The 18,616-nt window shown below is 45.6% G+C and overlaps 1 protein-coding gene across 1 annotated transcript; it reads left to right on the forward strand.

Moving 5' to 3' along the window:
* Positions 1,852–4,018, forward strand: LOC8065521 (transcription factor TCP14). The gene has a single exon (XM_002436700.2). It carries the CDS (start codon positions 2,402–2,404, stop codon positions 3,584–3,586), a length of 1,185 nt encoding a protein of 394 aa, XP_002436745.1. The 5' UTR covers positions 1,852–2,401; the 3' UTR covers positions 3,587–4,018.

Below are 18,616 nucleotides of genomic sequence, written 5' to 3' on the forward strand. Positions count from 1 at the left end.
AAAAGAGATGAAGTCTAAGCAGTGAAACCCTAAGCGCTCATGTGTGTGTGAACACGCAGTGTTGGACCATCTAGACTTCGAGCCTATTTCTTGAGATCATAGTTATTTAGACCGGACCGGACCGGCGGTTGGACCGATAAAAGACCGAACCAGAGCCTACACCGGTCCGGTTCACTTAAAAGACCGTCCATGTAATCGAACCGCTAAAAACCGGTTAAACCGGCCGGTTTTCTATGAAACCGGTGAACCGGCCGGTTCCATGTGAACCGGGGCGGTTTTGTAAATTACCCAAAAATACCCTTTGCCTGCACAAGAGGAGATCATCCGTTCGGAGGTACGATTGGAAAAGTGTGTCAATGTGCCCCTTCAAGGCTACTGGGCGCGTGAGGGAGGGAAAAATTGTGCCTTTTGCATTTTGGGTGGTGGCGGCGCATAGCAGGGGTGGGCCGCCGGCGCATCGGGCTCGGCGGCCGTGTGGGGAGCCGCTGCTGCGGCCTGTGCACGAGCGGACGGCGAGCCGGCGGCTGCTGCTCTACTCCTGTACCTCTGCGCGCGTGCACCGGCGGGGGCTGCTGCTACGGCCTGCAGGGTGCCTGCAAGCGAGCGGCAGGCTGACGGCGGTTGCTACTCTGGTCCTGCTGCAGACGGGCACCATTGGGGTGGAGACCACTGCTACTGGTGAGCAAGTGGGCGCTGGCGGGGGCTGCCGCTGCGGGCGAGCGGGCGGGCGGATCTGTGCTCTGCTTGTGGACGACTACGGCTGGACGACTGCAGGCTGCTACTCTGCTCTACGAGTTGCTCTGTTCCACCTCCACGGCTACATGGCTCCAGAGAACATGGCCATGGTAAGCTACTGAGCCTGAGCTTTTAGTTTCAAGATTTAACCTTTGGTTTTGGGTTTTGTATACTAGCCTGCTATCTGTGAGACTGTGACTGATTATATATTTCTGTGATGTACGAACTGTGTGTGTGTGAATATGAACCTTACAATATCAGTTTACCACACACTTTGTATTTTCAATTTGAGACCATTTTCATTCTATATTTACATGATGTATGCACCTTATGGCGGTGCAATTAAATTATGTTGTTTCATTTATCAATTATTAAATTATATCATGTATATAAATATATTGATTCAGTTCTCAATTATTAGTTATATCATATTTATATATACCGGTTCAAAGTATCTGTGACCGGTTCAATTTAACGGTCTAAAATAATTGAACCGACGGTTCAACCGGTTCTAAACGGTTGGACCAATGAACCATTGAACCGACGGCCTCGCCGGTTCGACTTCCGGTCCGGTCGTAATAACTTGGCTTGAGATAGGCCATCTAACAACCCCCAATAAAAGTAGCCTTTATTTTTAGAGTGAGACTTCTTAAAAGATTGGTCTTTGTTGATTTTTATTTTGAAAAAAAAAACGCTAGTGTCTTCGAAAATAGACCAATCATCTTTGAAAATAGCAAACTAATTTTGGAGACGGTGAGAGTTTCGTTCATCTCTGTTAATAAAATAAGATGTCTCCCAAAATTGTTTTTACTAGTGGCCGTAACAATTACAATCAATCAAGTAAGAAAATATACTAAAGTATTTGCCAAAATTATTTTAAGTATAAAATACTCAAATGTGGCAGTAAAAAATCTAACTGCCCATAAGTCCTATTTTGGTGAGCCACCTTGCTCCTTGCTAGCTCTCGCTGCTAGTAGTAAGATTGTGTGATCCGCGAATCGTAGAATTTTTGGGAAAGTACCTGAAGCTACTCTGCTTTTCTTGACATCAAGAGAGCTAAGTGTGTGCCTACTAATTTCCCTCCGGTCTTATCCTCATCAGTCCTCAACTCGTCACTCCTCTATCTCTCAGCGCACCTTTAATGCGTCGTGATCTCTCTCCTCCAATCCCGACAAAGTACACCATCGTCTCCTGTCTTGATGTTTTCTCTCTCGCGCTCGCCCCACCCTCCTATCATATGCTAGCTCATCTCTTCTCCTTCCTCTGGCCATCGTCCTCGCTGCAACGCACTAGATTTGTCGACAAACCCAACCAGAACTCCATAAAATAGTGTCGATCACCACGAGCACACACCTCCGTCCCTCCCTCTCCCTCTTTCTCTCTCTCTCTCTCTCTGTCTCTGAAAAAAAAATTGCCTCCAACGGCAAGCACCACAAGCACAAGCTCTCGCTTCCTTGATCTCACTCTTTCGCTAGCTCTTGCTAGCTCCAACGCCGCCGCCGACGGCGCTGCCGAGCCTCCATCGCCCCACGTCATCACTCCAAATCAGGTCAGCAGTCCCACAAGAACAGTTCGTAGGTCAGCAAATCCATTACTAGTACCGATATTCCTCCAGCTCCCTGAAGAGAAAACACCATCTTTGGTATATACCATGGTCTAATCGGCTATGGACGTCACCGGAGATGCCAGCGGAGGTCGCCGCCCCAACTTCCCTTTGCAGCTTCTGGAGAAGAAGAAGGAGGAACAGCCTTGCTCCACGTCCCCAGCAGCTGTTGTGGGTGCTGGGGCTAATGGGTCGGCGGGGTCGGGAGAGATGCTGCAGATGAAGAAGGTGGCGCCGCCAAAGCGCACATCGACCAAGGACCGGCACACGAAGGTGGACGGGCGCGGGCGGCGCATCCGGATGCCGGCGATTTGCGCAGCTCGGGTGTTCCAGCTGACGAGGGAGTTGGGGCACAAGACGGACGGCGAGACGATCGAGTGGCTGCTGCAGCAGGCGGAGCCCGCGGTGATCGCGGCCACGGGCACCGGCACCATCCCGGCCAACTTCACCTCGCTCAACATCTCTCTCCGCTCCTCGGGCTCTTCCTTCTCCATCCCAGCGCACCTCCGTGCTGCCGGCTTGCCCGGCCCACGCTTCGGCGGCGCGCGGGGAGACCCGTGGGAGCGCGTCGTAGGCCTCGGGTTCGGCGGCGCCGAGGGTCCTCCATCCGCTACGTCGTCGGCGTCGTCTCCGCTGCTGCTGAGCTTCCACTCCGGCAGCGTCGGTCTTGACGTGTCACCATCGTCGTCGTCTGCTGCCGCCAGCTCCGACCTGTCCAAGAAACGGCGGTGGGAGCAAGAAATGCAGCAGCAGCAGCAGCAATACCAGCAGCAGATGGCCGGGTACACGCAGAGCCAAATGCCAGGCACCGTGTGGATGGTGCCGAGCAGCAACGCCCAGGCCGCCGCAGTTGCTGGCGGAGGCGGCAGCAACGAGTCGATCTGGACGTTCCCGCAGACAGGAAGCGGCGGCGGCGGCGCGGCGACCGTGTACCGCGGCGTGCCTAGTGGGCTACATTTCATGAACTTCCCCGCGCCGATGGCGCTGCTCCCCGGTGCGCAGCAGCAGCTCGGGCTCGGCGGCCCCGTGGGCGGCAACGAAAATGGCAGCGCCAGCGGCGGCGGAGGCGGAGCCGAGGGCCACATGGGGATCCTCGCCGCGCTCAACGCGTACCGGGCACATGCTGTCTCGGACGCTACGCCGGCGGCGCAGAACGGTGCAGGAGGAGGCGGCTCTAGTCAGCATCAGCAGCATGGCCATGGCGGCGGCGAGCGACAGGAGAGCATGAGCCCCAGCGACGACTCGTAGGTCTTCGGAGGCGTGTGCATGCACTGGTCTGCTAAGGCGTCCCTCCTGTTTTTAATCTGTGCTTCTTGACTTCCCGTTTGCAGTATTTTTTTGGTTTGCATTGTTATGGCTGGCCTTCTCTGGCTCCTTCACATTCTTGCAAGGATCATACAGAGTTTCATTTCATGGCATCTGGGACTGGGATATATAATCACGCTCCGCATTCGTGTTGGCTTCACCAATCACATCACAAGAGAAGACGATAGAGGGAATCCATGGAGGAGAGACTTTGCATTGTTAGGGCTTGACGGGCATGGCGGAGATGGAAGCTGCTACAGACGACTTGGCAGCCATGTATATATGACAATCCATTATTGTCCAATGTTCAACCATGACGATATCCGTCTTCCGGGTTTTCCTCCAGGTGATTATACTGATGCTGAAGCAAAATTACCCTCGTGTGTCTCCCTCTTAGCTCCCTATTTTTTTGCAGAGCAAATTCAACACTCTCTTAATCCTTCTTAAGAATAGAGATTTTGATAGAAAAAAAAAACCTTCCAACAAACTTTTTAATTGGAGTTGCTTTAGAGATTTCTTGCTAGACAAAGATAGACATCTTCTATGCCGGATTTCTTGCTAGCCAAAGATAGAAACCAAGAATAGCTCTCTAGAGCACAAACAAGATATAGAAAAAACTACTGGAGTATGGTAAGATATAGAAAATAATTTTTATACGAATAACTCTCTAAATAATGATTTCGAAAGTGAGCTTTAGAAATACTATTAGAGAGATGCTCTACTACAGTACTATATACTAGCTAATAGTTTTGGGCAAATCAAGCTCATCCCCCCACCCACCCAACCCACACATATACACACACACACAAATTTTAACCCCCAAAAAATTTGTGCATTCATCATATACCCGCAGGGGTATGTATCTTATAGACGCCATGTTCCTGCTTTGGTTTGAATCGCGCGTTGGCACCAGAATTATGTTGCCGAAAACGAAACACGGCAATAGTGACACCCAACAGTAGCAAACGTACACATCACCAGCCAAGCCAGCAGCCATGTTGGCACATTCTATATTTCTATATATTAGCCCAGCTACCCAGCACCAGCAGAGAGCTGATCACCAGTAGCTCACCACCGTACCGGCCCCGGCAAGACATCGCAATCACATAGCGCATTATACACCACCACGACGACCAGCATGACCCGTTCCAAAAAAGAGCAGTAGGTTTCCAACCCGGCGACGCGCGCGCGATCCTGCAGGGCGCGGGCGCGGACTGATGGCAGGAGCGGGCGCGGCAGCTGCGTCGTCTCGTCTGTGCACCAACCAACAATGCATGGCCCCGGCGGCCCGGCCCCGCCGCCGTCCCAAGCTCTTGTAGTCTTGTAGCACTAATGATCGTGCGACGAGCGAGAGGACGAACGGACAAGAGAGCGGGAGACGCGACGCGAGAAGTGCGGTGGTTCGCCAAGTCCCTTGCTGCTGCTGGCCGCGCGCGCGCGCGAGGACACGGCGGGGCAAGCGGCTCCCGCGCGCGGCCGGGGATCGGAGGGAGGGACAGGGAGGGAGGACCACATGACCAATAAAACCGGCCCACGCGCGGGCGCTGGCTATAGCTGTACTACTGGAGTACTGGCTACACCTGCGGCGGCAGCAGCCGCAGGACGCAGCAGGAGCGCGCGGAGTGGCCCTGCCCTGCCATCCAGCAGGATTGCATGCCCTTATTGTCTCCCGCGGCTGAGGCCCCGCCAGCCCGTGGCCCGGCAGCCGGCAGATCCGTCATGGCGCGCAGCTCTCTCCAAGGTCTTTGACAGGACAGCTTACTCACTTGATAAGTTATAGCTGAAAATATTGTTAACTAGTTTATTATAAAATAATATTACTAAGAGCCTGTTTGGTACAGCTCACAACAGTTTCATGAGCTGTTGTGAGCTGTTTTTTTTTTTTGCCAAACACTTATTTCCAAAACAGCTTCATGGGTGAAACTGTTTTTCCCCTCTCCTCACAAAAACATAAATTGGATGAAGCTGGAAAAAAAGTAGCTTATTGCAGCTTCTCCCTCATTTCTCTCTCTCAACTATGCATGAAGGAGTTGGTGAAGCTATTTTGCCAAACACTTTTTCCAAAACAGCTTAGTTTTATCTAGAAAGTCACTCATGAAGCTATTTTCTAAAAAAACAGCTTTACTGGTGAAGTTAAGCTGTGCCAAACAAGCCCTAAGTAATTGATAAATTTAAGTTGACAGAAGCAGAAGCTCATGAGCCGCAGCTGCAAGGCACATTACATTTGTATCCGTGGCCCAAGTGGCCGTCCGTGTGTATGGATTGGACCGGACGACGTCGTCGTACCTAGTAGTCGTATAGGTCGTAGCCTCTGGTAGGTACACGTGTAGTGCACCAGTGATCGTGAGAAGTGGTCGATCGGCTAGCTACGTATATGAGCTGGGGTGCAAAGCTTGCGGTCGCTGATCGGTCTAGATTAGAGAACGAGCGACGACAACAGTTGGGCTTATACTAATTAACAGGAGTTGTTTAAAAGTTTAACTAGAGTTATTTAAGCTCGTAATCATGGTTTGCTTGTGTCACGTTAAGAAAGCTTATATAAAGTCACTTAAACATCATCATTACATACGTGACTACTTAAATTCAAACTAACACGCCATGCGCATACATGATGAATGAGAAATGCTAACGTTTATGAGATACACATGGAATGCCTTTATTTGCTTATTAACACAATAACACCTAGGCCTAATTTGGAAACTTCAATTCCTCTGGGATCTCGAACTTTTCCCTACTAGATGGGTAATCTATGCGGATATCATTTTAATTATCATTCTATTTCTTAGTGGGGGATTTTCCATCCCTGGATTTTGCTTCCAAAGGAGCTCCTAGAGTGTTACATGCATGTGTTTTCAATTTTTTCGCACTTCATAAAGTATTTACATAAAAAGTTGACTAATATTCTCTATGAGTTTATGGATGCCTTTTAGTCCAAAAGATTTAATATTGATGCTTAATGACCCTCAATTGAAAGGAAGGCAACTCAAGTGGATTTATCCTTTTTATTTTGAAAATGAGTTTAGGAAATATCATACTATATAGAAAGGAATGTCATTCTCAAATGACCTGGAATGAAATAGTGCTCAAAAGATCTAACGCATCAAATGAGAGACACAAATATATTGTGTGCACTTGGGTTGGGTGTTTGTGAGCTTATCTTCACTTTTGAGCATGCCCGGAAGTTCCTAACTCCAAAAGCTTTGAACAAGCTACATAGGCAGATTTTGTCTAGAAGTTTTGGGTTTAAATTTGATTTTCTAGGCTTATTAGGTTTCTGTATTATACCATAACTCATATATATATTACCAATTTTCAATTATAAACACTACTGAAACTCTTTAAATGACCATGCATTCTACAGCATAAATTGTTGAAAATGACCATGCATTCTACAGCACGGAGGTGACTATATGTAGGCAAGTCGCGTCATAGTCTTTGGCGTGGGCTAAAGGACTGATTTTTGAAAAATTAGTTTGGGATGTGCACTTTTAAAATATTAGTTTTTTAGCTAAAATAAAAATTGAAGAATGAGATAGATTAGTATATTCTTATTTACATTTTTAGTTGCCCTCTCAATCATGCTCCTGCATGGGTTTCAAAGACAAACATTTAAAATTTGAACTGTCGTCTCAATCCAATGTAGTTTTAAAATTTCAGAAAAATGAAACTTTAAATTAGAGAGCTTAAAATAGATTTTGTAAAGCATAAATTGTTTCAAATAGAAAAGTGATCAAATATAAAGTTTGTTTTCAATTGACTTGATTTGAAAAGGTTATTAATTTTACCGTGTTGCATCTATTTTTAGGGATGGGTCAATTAGCCAACCGTCTCAAATCCATTTCTAGTTGTCAAAAAAAAATCCATTTCTAGAGACAGGCCGCTGGTTTTCCCAACCAACTCTAAAAACATATTGACTTCTAAAGGCGGCCAAAAAAAAGCCCGGCCACCTCAAAAAATGTCATTTTTAAAAACCATTGACTTTCCAGCCACACCTCTAGAAACAGAGAGCATTTTTAGAGGTAGTTGAACTCTCTAGATGCCTCTAGAAGTCAAATTCTAAAGACAAGATCATCACAAAGACTATTTTTAGATATGTTTTTTAATAGAGTGTATTTGTAAGAAAAAAGAACACCTTTAAACTAAAATTGTTTTTGTAGTAGTGTTAACTTCAAACGAGGGATGTGGCCCTCTCTTTCTTGCAACCAGAGAAGAGATGTCGCCTGGGAAGGAGGAGGAGCCCCTAGGCAAGGGTGATGGCTTAGCGCCCTAGCTGAGGGGCGGCGATGGCCTTGTCAGTTTGGCAATGGCAGCACAAAAGCCTTCTTACGAGCTACTAATTTCACCGGTCATGAAAGGATACAATTTGAGACCAAGCACGTACTGTACATATTTTTGTATATAACAGTTAATACATTAATATTAATAAAGTTTGACTTGGACAAACAAGATGGAGTGGTATTCATGACTAGAGGAAGTAGTGTTGATTAGACTATTTTTCTTGCTCCTCAGTCGATGCGTGTCATACTCTGTATGGACTTTTGTGCTTCCTTTGATCAACTGGCCCTATTCATTCTTCCCACGGGCGGACAGTGCCACGCTCCCGGGCTCCCGGCCCCCACTGTCGCTAGTCTCTTTGCTGTGTCCCCATCATCATACTAAGTGCACTCATAATATAGACTCTATCATAAAGTCTAAAGTTATTTATTACCTCGAACAATGTGAATTTTGAGTCTAAATAAGACTTGGAGTCTTATTTTTTCTACCTCTTTCTTCAATAAATATGCTGCCACATCAGCAAAATACCATAAATAATATGTAATTAATTGTCTTGGACTCTGTGATAGAGTCTTGCATTGGGAGTGCCCTAACCGGTATGGTAACGGATCTAGTGCAAACTGTGCAAACTCTAATCTGGACCGCAGGATGTTGATCCAAGGGGGCGCATGAGAGAGGTGGAAGGAGAGATGAGTAAAAGTGTGATTAAGAGCGGGTGGTTAAGTGCAAAATTACCCAATCTCTCTGCGCCCCTTGGATCAACATCATGCGGTCCAGATTAGAGTTTGCACAGTTTGCACGGGAGATGAGTTTGCACTAGATCCGTTGCCAACCGGTATAGCCATTCGGTTTCAGATTGTACGTCTAGCTGGCAAATCGAAGGACTATATATGATATAGGAGTAATACAGAATAGGAGATATAACCTAAAAGTATACACAATTTGAATGGTCGTCTTTCTAAGTGTTCATACAATGTGTTTATGTGAAAAGCTAAATTGAACTCCTTTTTTAAAAAAAAATAAAATCTAACTGTAGGGGCGAAATTCTTTAAAAAAACTCTTAAGTCAATTCTAATGAGAGCTTCATGAACAATAAAGCCGATATGACATAGTATAAAATAAAGAGCGAAATGAAAACAGTTTCTGAGTTGAGTTTTATGAAAATATTGGAAAGAAAGACATGAATTCCCACTAAGACTGGCCTTATGATTTCACATACACGTGTATATATATATATAGGACGCTACACGCGCGTGTAGTTACTCGCATCTATATATCTCTAGATTTAAGGTGTATATGACCGAATGAAATGTATATAGACAAAGTATATGATCATACTAGACCATCTAGAGTGATATGTATGTTAAGTATGCATGCATACATAGAGTATATGGTTATACTTATTATATATAATATAGTAGTGGCATTTTAGTAATATATTAAAAATATAATTTTTTTTGAAAAATTTTCGCGTGGTAAGATCTAGAGTATCTTAATATGAGTATATAAACATACTCAAACCGATAAACAAGTATGAATACATACACAATATAGTTTATTGAAGATGAGAGTAACTACACGTACGTGTAGAAAGAAATTTCCATATATATATATATAGTACTTGAGAGTTGGAATCACGGAGTAAGGTTAGCCACTTAACCAATACTCCTACTAGTAACCTGATGATCAGTTGAGCTACCGTACCATATGTCTGGCAGACTGGCACTGATTAGTAGGTCATCCCCATCGGGAAGGCCCCGGTTTTAGGAGTGTGGGTGGGTGGGGGGTTTGGGAACTACTCTATCCGTTCTATTGAAAAGTGTTGATTTTTACTTTCAGACTTTTTATTTTTGATCGTTTGTCTTATTCAAAATTGTTAAATATTACCTATTTATTATGACTTATTTTGTCAATAAAAATACAGTAATAATGATTTATTTATTTTACTATTTTTATAAAAAACAAAACGAATGGTTAAACAAGAAATCTGAAAGTAAAAAAAACAACATTTTTAATGGAACGGAGAAAGTAAGCAACATCTCCAATAGTATCTTAAATTGTCTTCAAAAACATCATGTTCTTCAACTTATAAAAAGGTATTGGAGAAAAAATAGTACCTAATACATATTTTATTTCCAAAAAATAAAAAAATTGGTCCCAATCTCTCTCTCTCTCTTTTGTTTGCGGCAGTTTTTTTTCGCGCGACATGGCAAGGCCGGTCGCGTGAAACCCTTCGGCGGCACCTCCTTCGTGCTCGTGCCGATCCCATTGCAGGTACCAGGCGGCGACGGCCAGCTTCCCGGCCATCAGCACAGTAGCATGCGACCGGCTATCTGGCAAGCAGGTCCACCAAGCGGCCAGGCAGCTTCACCTTGCGCCAGCAAAAAGTACCATGCAAGCAGTAGAGCAGCCTGCCAAGAGCATTACATCAATACGCATACACTACGACAGTTTTTTTATTAGAAGCGGTCATTTCTCGTTAATAGAGACCGGCATGCAGGGGTAACCGCCTATAATGATATATCATAGTTCATAGTTAATCGTGACTTAATGGAGGCGGTTGTTTCTATCCGCTACCATTAAAACTTTAATGGAGGCGGATGTTATAAGACAACCATGGAGACTGTCACTATCCTCGGCCCACCTCAGTTAAAAAAAAGTCTAGATCTTAGAGCCAGCTAGCTCTAGCTTCTGGAGCCACCGTCGTTCAGGCAGTCCTTTCCATGATGCGTCCTGCCTGTCGACGTTGCGAAGGTCGCTCGTGTGCCACCTTCCGCCTGCTCGCCGCCGCAGTCGTCCTCGCTAATGCCGGTTCCTAGGGTTTCGCCCGCTGTCGCCATCGTCTGTGTGGCTCCATCCAGCACCAAATCTGCAAAACGGAAGAAGAAAGAGTGAGGGAGATAGAGAGAGGAAGATAGAGAGATGGGAAGACTGTATCTGGCCTATTGGTGTCGCCAGCTAAGCCTGGGTGTTCGGGTTACCTGATTTTTTCGGTCGGGTAATACAGGTAATGAAAACTGCTACCCGATATTAGACCCGAGAAAACACTACCCGTAATTTCGGGTACCCGACAATTTGAGTTTGGGTTCGGGTATTCCCGATATACCTGAATTTACACAAAAACAACAAATTACACAAAACTTCAGTAGTAATATATATATATAATTTCAGCAACATTTTTGTATAAATTTCAATAACATTTTATAGAGAATAATATATTATAGTTACTTTTTCAAATAGAGAGAATTATATTCTAATAAATTGATAAGTTCAAATGCTCAACTAACAAGACATGATAAATACAAAGACAGATAAATATTTGGGTAGTTTGGGTACCGGGGGATATTACCTAAATTAACAAAACTAATTTCGGGTAATCAAAATCGCTATCCAAACTTAGGATCGTTGACGTAGAATAGAACGTGAATCATCCTAGCATCCATGGAGGTGGTTATTTTGTAATGACCGCCTAACGGAGGCGGGCACCTTAAATCGACCGTCTTCGTTAATACCTATTAATGGAGGTGGTTTGTTAATGGATTAACGGATGCGGTTGTTATTACGCAACCGCCTTGGTTAATCGATGACTAACGAAGGCGATCATCTTAATCCAACTGCCTCTATTAAAGTTAACTGAGGCGGGCATTTGGGAGGGTGACCTGGTTCGAAACAACGGAGGCGATCGGGAGGTGTGCCTCCAATAAAAAAAGGATAACGCCACGCAAAATAAATTTTATAGTAGTGATATACACAGGAGGAACTACCGTCAGAGTTCATCGCGACCGACGGCAATCCCAACACCATGAGCGAGCACGGAACCACGAGGGATGGCAATCCCAACACCACATGAGCGAGCACGGAACCACGAGGGATGGCAATCCCGGACGGCGCCAGGGGACAGGAGACAGCATGTGATGGCGCAAAGAAGACGAACCGTGGAAAAAAAACGTGACACCGTGAGGCCTTGTTTGGATGTAGTCGGATTCGCATCAATCCACATGTGTTGGTGTGGCTTGGAGTGGAACTTGAACTAAATTTTACCCCAATCCACTCCAACACATGTGGATTGAGGTGAATCCGACAACATCCAAACAAGGCCTGAGGGAGGAGAGGATACGCGCGATGACCACGACGTGTAACTTTAATTGGGTCGGAGAGTTTTTTCCCGACTTGCAAAAAAGATTGGAGGATAGATTAGAAGTTGTTGGAGATGGATTTTTTTTTTCCAATCTTGCTAAAAACAAGAATTAGAAGAAGATTTAGGATTCTCTTGGAGACGCTCTCAACCGGTGGCAAATGGCAATTCATATCACGTGCGCGCACACACACAGACACACGCCGGCATGGCTGCTTGATTAGCTGCAATGTGGTGTGTGCGCGCAGACGGGAAAAGGAGCGCGCGCTAGCAATCTAGGTGCAGGATGATGAGGCCAATAACGTGCTGGAGCTGTCGGTTGCTCTCTGCGCCGTCACATGTCCAGCCGGTTGTGGCTGCTGCATGGTTTGCATCGCATCGACGGGCCCAGTGGCGGGCTGGCGGCAGCCAGCAGCTGCTGCCCCTGCTCCCTGACCACTCGGATCATCATATATGCCCAACCGATGACCATGCTTTGACCGAGCCTGCAAGGTGAATTTCATATTAGGATTGTAAAAGTAACATGATCTAATAGGATCTAATTGGCGGTTACAACTCGTTGTACAGTAGTAGTATTTATAGTCTATTAGGCCGTGTTTAGTTCCTTAAGAGAAAAATTTTGTGGCATTGTAATATTTTTCGTTTGTTTGTGGTAATTATTTTCCAACCATGGACTAACTAGGCTCAAAAGATTCGTCTCGTAAATTTCGACCAAACTGTGTAATTAGTTTTTTTTATCTATATTTAATACTTCATGCATGTGTAAAAATTCGATATGATAGAGAATCTTTAAGAATTTTAGATTTTGAGTTGGAAGTAAACATGTCCTTATTGTTTAGATGCATCCAAAAACCCAAAACTTTACAAGATTTCTCATCCCATCGAATCTTGCGGCACATGCATGGAACATTAAATATAGATAAAAAAGATAACTAATTGCACAGTTACCTATAAATTACGAGACGAATTTTTTAAATCTAGTTGCTCCATAATTAAATAATATTTGTCAAATAAAAACGAAAATACTACGGTGTCAAAATTCAAAAAAAAAATGGATCTACCAAGTATCTGACTTGTGAGTTTGAGCTTTGGTGGACCTCGACTGGCGCGCGCATTCCTCTTTGCAAAAGATGGAGATAGGCAGGCGGCAGCAGGCCTGCAGCTGGCAGCGAGCGGCAGGCAAGCGCATGTGTGCGTGGCTACCGAGGCCCCGCCAGCCCGGGCGGCAACAAGATTGCAGGAGGGGGGCAGGGGGTATCAACCCTTTCCTTCATAGGGATCATGAGTGTAAAAAGCGGCAGCGACCATTTGCTCGCTCCTCACTCACCACATTCTCTCCCCCGCGCGCACAGAAACACACACAGCAGCAGCGCAAGCGCAATGGCAACAATGCAACGCGTCGCCGTCGTCGCGTCACTTTCCTCGCCCGGCCCCCTGCATCATTTGAGGCCAGAGCGAGCCAGCAGGGAATCTGCAGAGGCCGGCCGGCCGGCCACGCAGAGAACGGCAGCACAAGGCAAGGTAGCCACAGGACACGACGCTACAGTCTACATCTACAGTAGAGACGAGGGAGGGCCAACAGGCCAGGCTGCGGCTGCCTTTGCAAATTGCATGCGATCTTTATCGCTTTTGTGGCTCGGGATGCGTCACCTTGTCACGCACATACTCCTCCATCGTTTGCATATGTAGTATACCGCTGCTGCAGGCTTTGCGGGGCAGCAGCAGCTTTATATGCGTCAGATTTACGTGCGTGGCGGTGGTGCCGCTGCACAGGCCGCGACGCGCCCGACGCGGCCACAGTGCGCGCGCGTGTGCTCGGCGAATCGGCGATGATGGAGACGCGTAGGGGCACTAGCAGTAGCGCACTCTCATCGACCCCCTGCGCGCGGCGCGGAGCGGCCTTTTCCGCGCAGCGCGTGCGAATGCGATGCGATGAATAATTCCTCCCTCCCTCCCTGCCTGCCGATGCGTGTTTTTCCCCTCCGCCTTTGCCGGCGCCGGAGCGGCGGCCTAGCTTTTTCAGAAAGGGCTCAGCTTTCGTCGCGCGCTCTGAAACGCTGCGCCCTGCTGCTGGCTGCTGCCCGCGCGCGCCCGCTCCTCGTCTACCTCCACCCTGCTTTCTGCAGCAGCCTCGGCTGGAGAGGACATCCCATCCCGTGCCATGATTTGAGCTTGATGCGCCGATGATGGTGGGTGCATGCATGCATATGCATGGGCAAAGGCCGCCGCGGTCGCCCAACCAATGCAACGGAGCTGCATGCCTGCCATTATCGACCTCAGGTTCAGCGTTCATCGAGGACCTATCAGCTACTGCATGTCACTGGTCGATCAAGAGCCTCTGGTACGTACTACTAGGACTAGGAGTAGACTGGTACTAGTCGTCGGCCACCACCCCACCCCATAGAGCTGCATGCAAGATCGACTGCGAAAAGGTGGCGTGGATTTTAGTGCGTTTTTGGCTGCCTCTTGTCTCTGAACAGTGAGGAATCAAAGCTGGCTAGGCTACACTACACACAGCTGGGTAGTCTATCGTCGAATCCGAATATGTTTGATTAGTCTAATGCCTACTCTAGCCAATGCTAGCATCTCTACGTGTCTTCACAGAATCACACACTCTGGTGGTCCTTGTTCATGCAGTTTCGATTCGATCGATACGATACAATGCAAGGGCATCACCAATGACCACTTCTAAATGAATAGTAGATGTCACTTGGAAGAGAGATGGACCAAAAATCGTTGAACTAGTCCGAAGAGACAACCTGAACTCTTTACACGTCCCGATGTACGAAAGACACACCTCTACGTGGCATATATGAGAGAAGATACATATTTATTGAATAAAATACATCTTACATTAGAACATATAGGATGAGATGGCAAGTAAGTTAGCAACTAAGGGTCTCTATTTGGCGAGGCTTCTTTTGAATCTCTGGTTTCTTTAGAGAAGCTGAAGATAATGAAGATAATTTTTTTCATTGACTGCTAGTTCATTTCTGAAAGAGGAAGAAAAGCAATAACTCCTTACATATATAAGAGACCGGTGCTAAAAAAAAACCTTTTCTCGCTTTTCTTTTCATAAACAAGACTCACTAGTAGTTCCAAAGAGAGGAGCATCCGGCATAGGAAGCAATCCTTGGTAAGGCTTTCTTTCTCCGTATACGTATAATCAGTTCTTTTTTGTATGATTAGTTATTTTTTTTCACACGTAGGTTCTTCTGTGTCAAAGATGGTATGCTCGGTTGCTTGCGCGCGCTCTTACTTGGAAGTGTGGTCTCAGTAGCGAAGTCAATAAAGAGGGTAGCCCTCCTAACTAGGAGGAAATGTTGATGCAAATACCTTTTGTTTAAGGATCACATTTCACTTTGAAAATAATTCTGATTTGAAAGGGAGGGGGCGAAAGGAAATATGCGCAGAGAAAAGGGTTTTTCTTTCGCCCAAGACTTCCTTAGATGGCTAACTTGACTTTTCATACTTAGACACTAGTGAAAACTGCCTTTCTTAAACCTGCTTTCCTAATAAGCTTTTTTGAGAAACTCTAACTACTCTTACCATCGGTGACTTGTTCTTCATTGTTCCTCTCCCCTGCCATATATGCTAGGAGGTTTTGGTATGGTGTTTTCTCACACTCTTCAATAGAAATAGGTAGAGATTACTACAAGAACATTCTTTAGAGGCCACTAATTCAACTGCCTCTACTGTGCGTCTCTAGAAATCAAACGGGTTGTCGCCTGCCTCTAGAGTTTGATTTCGTAACCACCTCTAGGAATATTTTTTCTAGAATTTCAAAGTTGAGCCACAAAAATGGTTTTAATCTGGAGAGTTCTATCGACCAGCTAACGGCATCGCAAGTCACAAATCGTAAGATTTTTTGCCACCTTTGATCAATATAGCTCAGTTCTGACTGCTGCTAAGGACGACAGACTATATATTGAGACCAAATATAATGGTCAGGAGACAGCAGTGACGTAACATGACAGGTTTCGGATAAGATCGCTTGTGGTGTGTGCGCACACTAGTCTCAATCTCACCCAAAACAGAAATTTCCACATCGCGCTATCAAGATCAGGTATTATCATTTTGGCAAATCAAGAGAACCAGTACAAACAAATGTCACCAACCAACCAAACTAATCTAAGTAGTAATATAAACAAGTGCCAATTTATTTTGTAGTGCAAATAATTAGCCATGACTCACCGGTGATTGTGTCGCGTGACTGTGAATGGTGTTTAGGAAAGCAGGAAACTGTCCATAAATGATTAAAAAAATGGTTCCTCTCTTCCTCTCCGCAAAATCTCATCCCCAGCCGAGGGATGTTTTGTGCGCATTGGGTGATTGCCGACGCATTCACAGGGAATCGAACTGTTGCCGACGATAGAGCTCCGGATTCGCGAGAGGTCGCTCTCGCTTGGAAGAAAGCGGCGGCTGCCGTTTCGGGACATGTACGGCCACGGACACGCGGACGTCCGTGCCGGTCCACGTCAGTACGTCGCGATCGCGAGAATCGCCGGCCGGCGTCGGCCACCAGCAGCGAGTCAGCAACAGGCCGGCCGGACGGGACGGCTGCACTGCATGCATGCCGACCTGCCGCGCCGCCCGATCGATCGAGTCCGGGCCCGGCCGCTGTGCTTGAACTGACGTCGTCGCCGAGCAGCGCTGGAACTGGGAGTATGTACAGGTCGCCGTACAGTACAGGCAGGTTCCGGGATTCTGCACTTGGATTCCACATGAACCTCGTGAGATTCCAGGAGCTTTTGCAGGTCGGGAGAGCAAATCCAGCCCGCCCAGGCGGAGGTAGACGAGGAGGGCCTGCACTGCACGCGGTAGACGTAGACGAGGGCCACGCGATTTTTCCACTCCTCGATTGGGCTGGGAAAGGTCATGCTGGGCTAAAAATTTGGAGTTGGGCTGCCAGAGTGAATACCACCGGGTCGTCCCTTCCTCTCTCTCGCGCGCGCGTGCGTCGGAGCGCGGGTGGGCCAACACAACGCGGCCCAGTAACAGAACGGTCATAAAACGGAGAAATCATTTTATCTCTGGATTATTGTTGTGGTCTGATTTTTTTTCCTTAACTTCAAAGCCAAACATCATACTCTCTAAACTCAGAAAACCGTTTAAATTACCTTTCTGCCTAGATTGAAATGGTATTGAATGTGGTTTCATCCTCTCTTTAGTTAAAAAAATTTTGGTAGGTACTTGATAAAATTTTTTAAACTATGAAATTTTATCTTAAGTTTATAAATGAGTATAATGTACACTGGGTCCTCAAAGTTTTGGAGCATTCCCATCTGGGTGTCTGAACTAAGGCCCTGTTTAGTTCCCCATCCAAAATTTTTCCATCCATCCCATCGAATCTTTGGACACATGCATAAAACATTAAATATAGATAAAAAAAGTTAATTACACAGTTTGATTGAAAATCACGAGACGAATCTTTTAAGCTTAGTTAGTCAATGATTAGCCTTAAGTGCTATAGTAACCCACATATGCTAATGATATATTAATTATGTTTAATAGGTTTGTCTTGCAGTTTCCAAACGAGTTATGTAATTTGTTTTTTTATTAGTGTCTAAAAATCCCTCCCGACTCCTTCCGACACATCCAATGTGACACCAAAAAATTTTTCATCTCCCATCTAAACAGGCCCTAAAAAAACGACCATATGGATCCCTAATCTACTGCCACGCTAGCACGAGCATGTAACGTGGCCATGCCACAGTAGCACCTGGATGCTATGACCATGCCACGGAGGCAGGTGGTGGGCCTCCAGCGCATTGCCGCAAATCCGGGCGTGGGGCAACCATCGTCGACGCGCCCATCGCAGTCGTGACGCTCCTTCGCGGGCTCTCCATAGAGATAGATTGGAACAATATTACCAAATATTTAGAGCTCATAAAAACATCTCTAAGAGCTTCAAAAAAAATACATTTAGATCTAGAGAAATAGTAAAAATATCCAAAGAAAACATTGAATTGTGCATTGTTTGTGTTTGGACGCATTCATGATATACATTTGTGTCTTATGTTTTATCGTGGAAAATTTTGAAAATGCATCTGAACACCAATTAGGATGTTTTGAGATTTTTTTCATATTTTTTTTGTTTTTCATATTGTTCCTAGAGCTAAATCTATTTTTCTAGAAGCTTCTAGAGATACTTTTATGATCTCTAATATTTTTATTTCAATTTTTCTATCTGAATCTATCTCTAGGATTTTTTTAGAGCTTTTAGAAAGTTAGAGATATTTTTTATGGTTTAAAGACCTTATCAAGTATTTACCAAATTTCATAAACTGAAATAGGAGGAACTGCCTTTAAAGCCACTTCAAATCAAACCAAGATAGGAAGGTAATTTGAATAGTTTTGAGAATTGATGGGATAAGATCATCTGGTTTTGGTGTTAAACAAAAAGGGGACCTTTTCTTGAAAAAATCAGACTGCAACGGTATTTCAGGAAATTAAAGGGGACCTTTTCTTTTAAAAAAAAACTGCGCCGATTCGGGCTCACCACACTATCGGTCCAAATTCTCTACCAAGCAAATCGGATAGATTTTTTATGTTTATTTTAT

The sequence above is a fragment of the Sorghum bicolor genome, chromosome 10 (genome assembly GCF_000003195.3).
Source record: "Sorghum bicolor cultivar BTx623 chromosome 10, Sorghum_bicolor_NCBIv3, whole genome shotgun sequence".
NCBI classification, from domain to species: Eukaryota; Viridiplantae; Streptophyta; class Magnoliopsida; order Poales; family Poaceae; genus Sorghum; species Sorghum bicolor.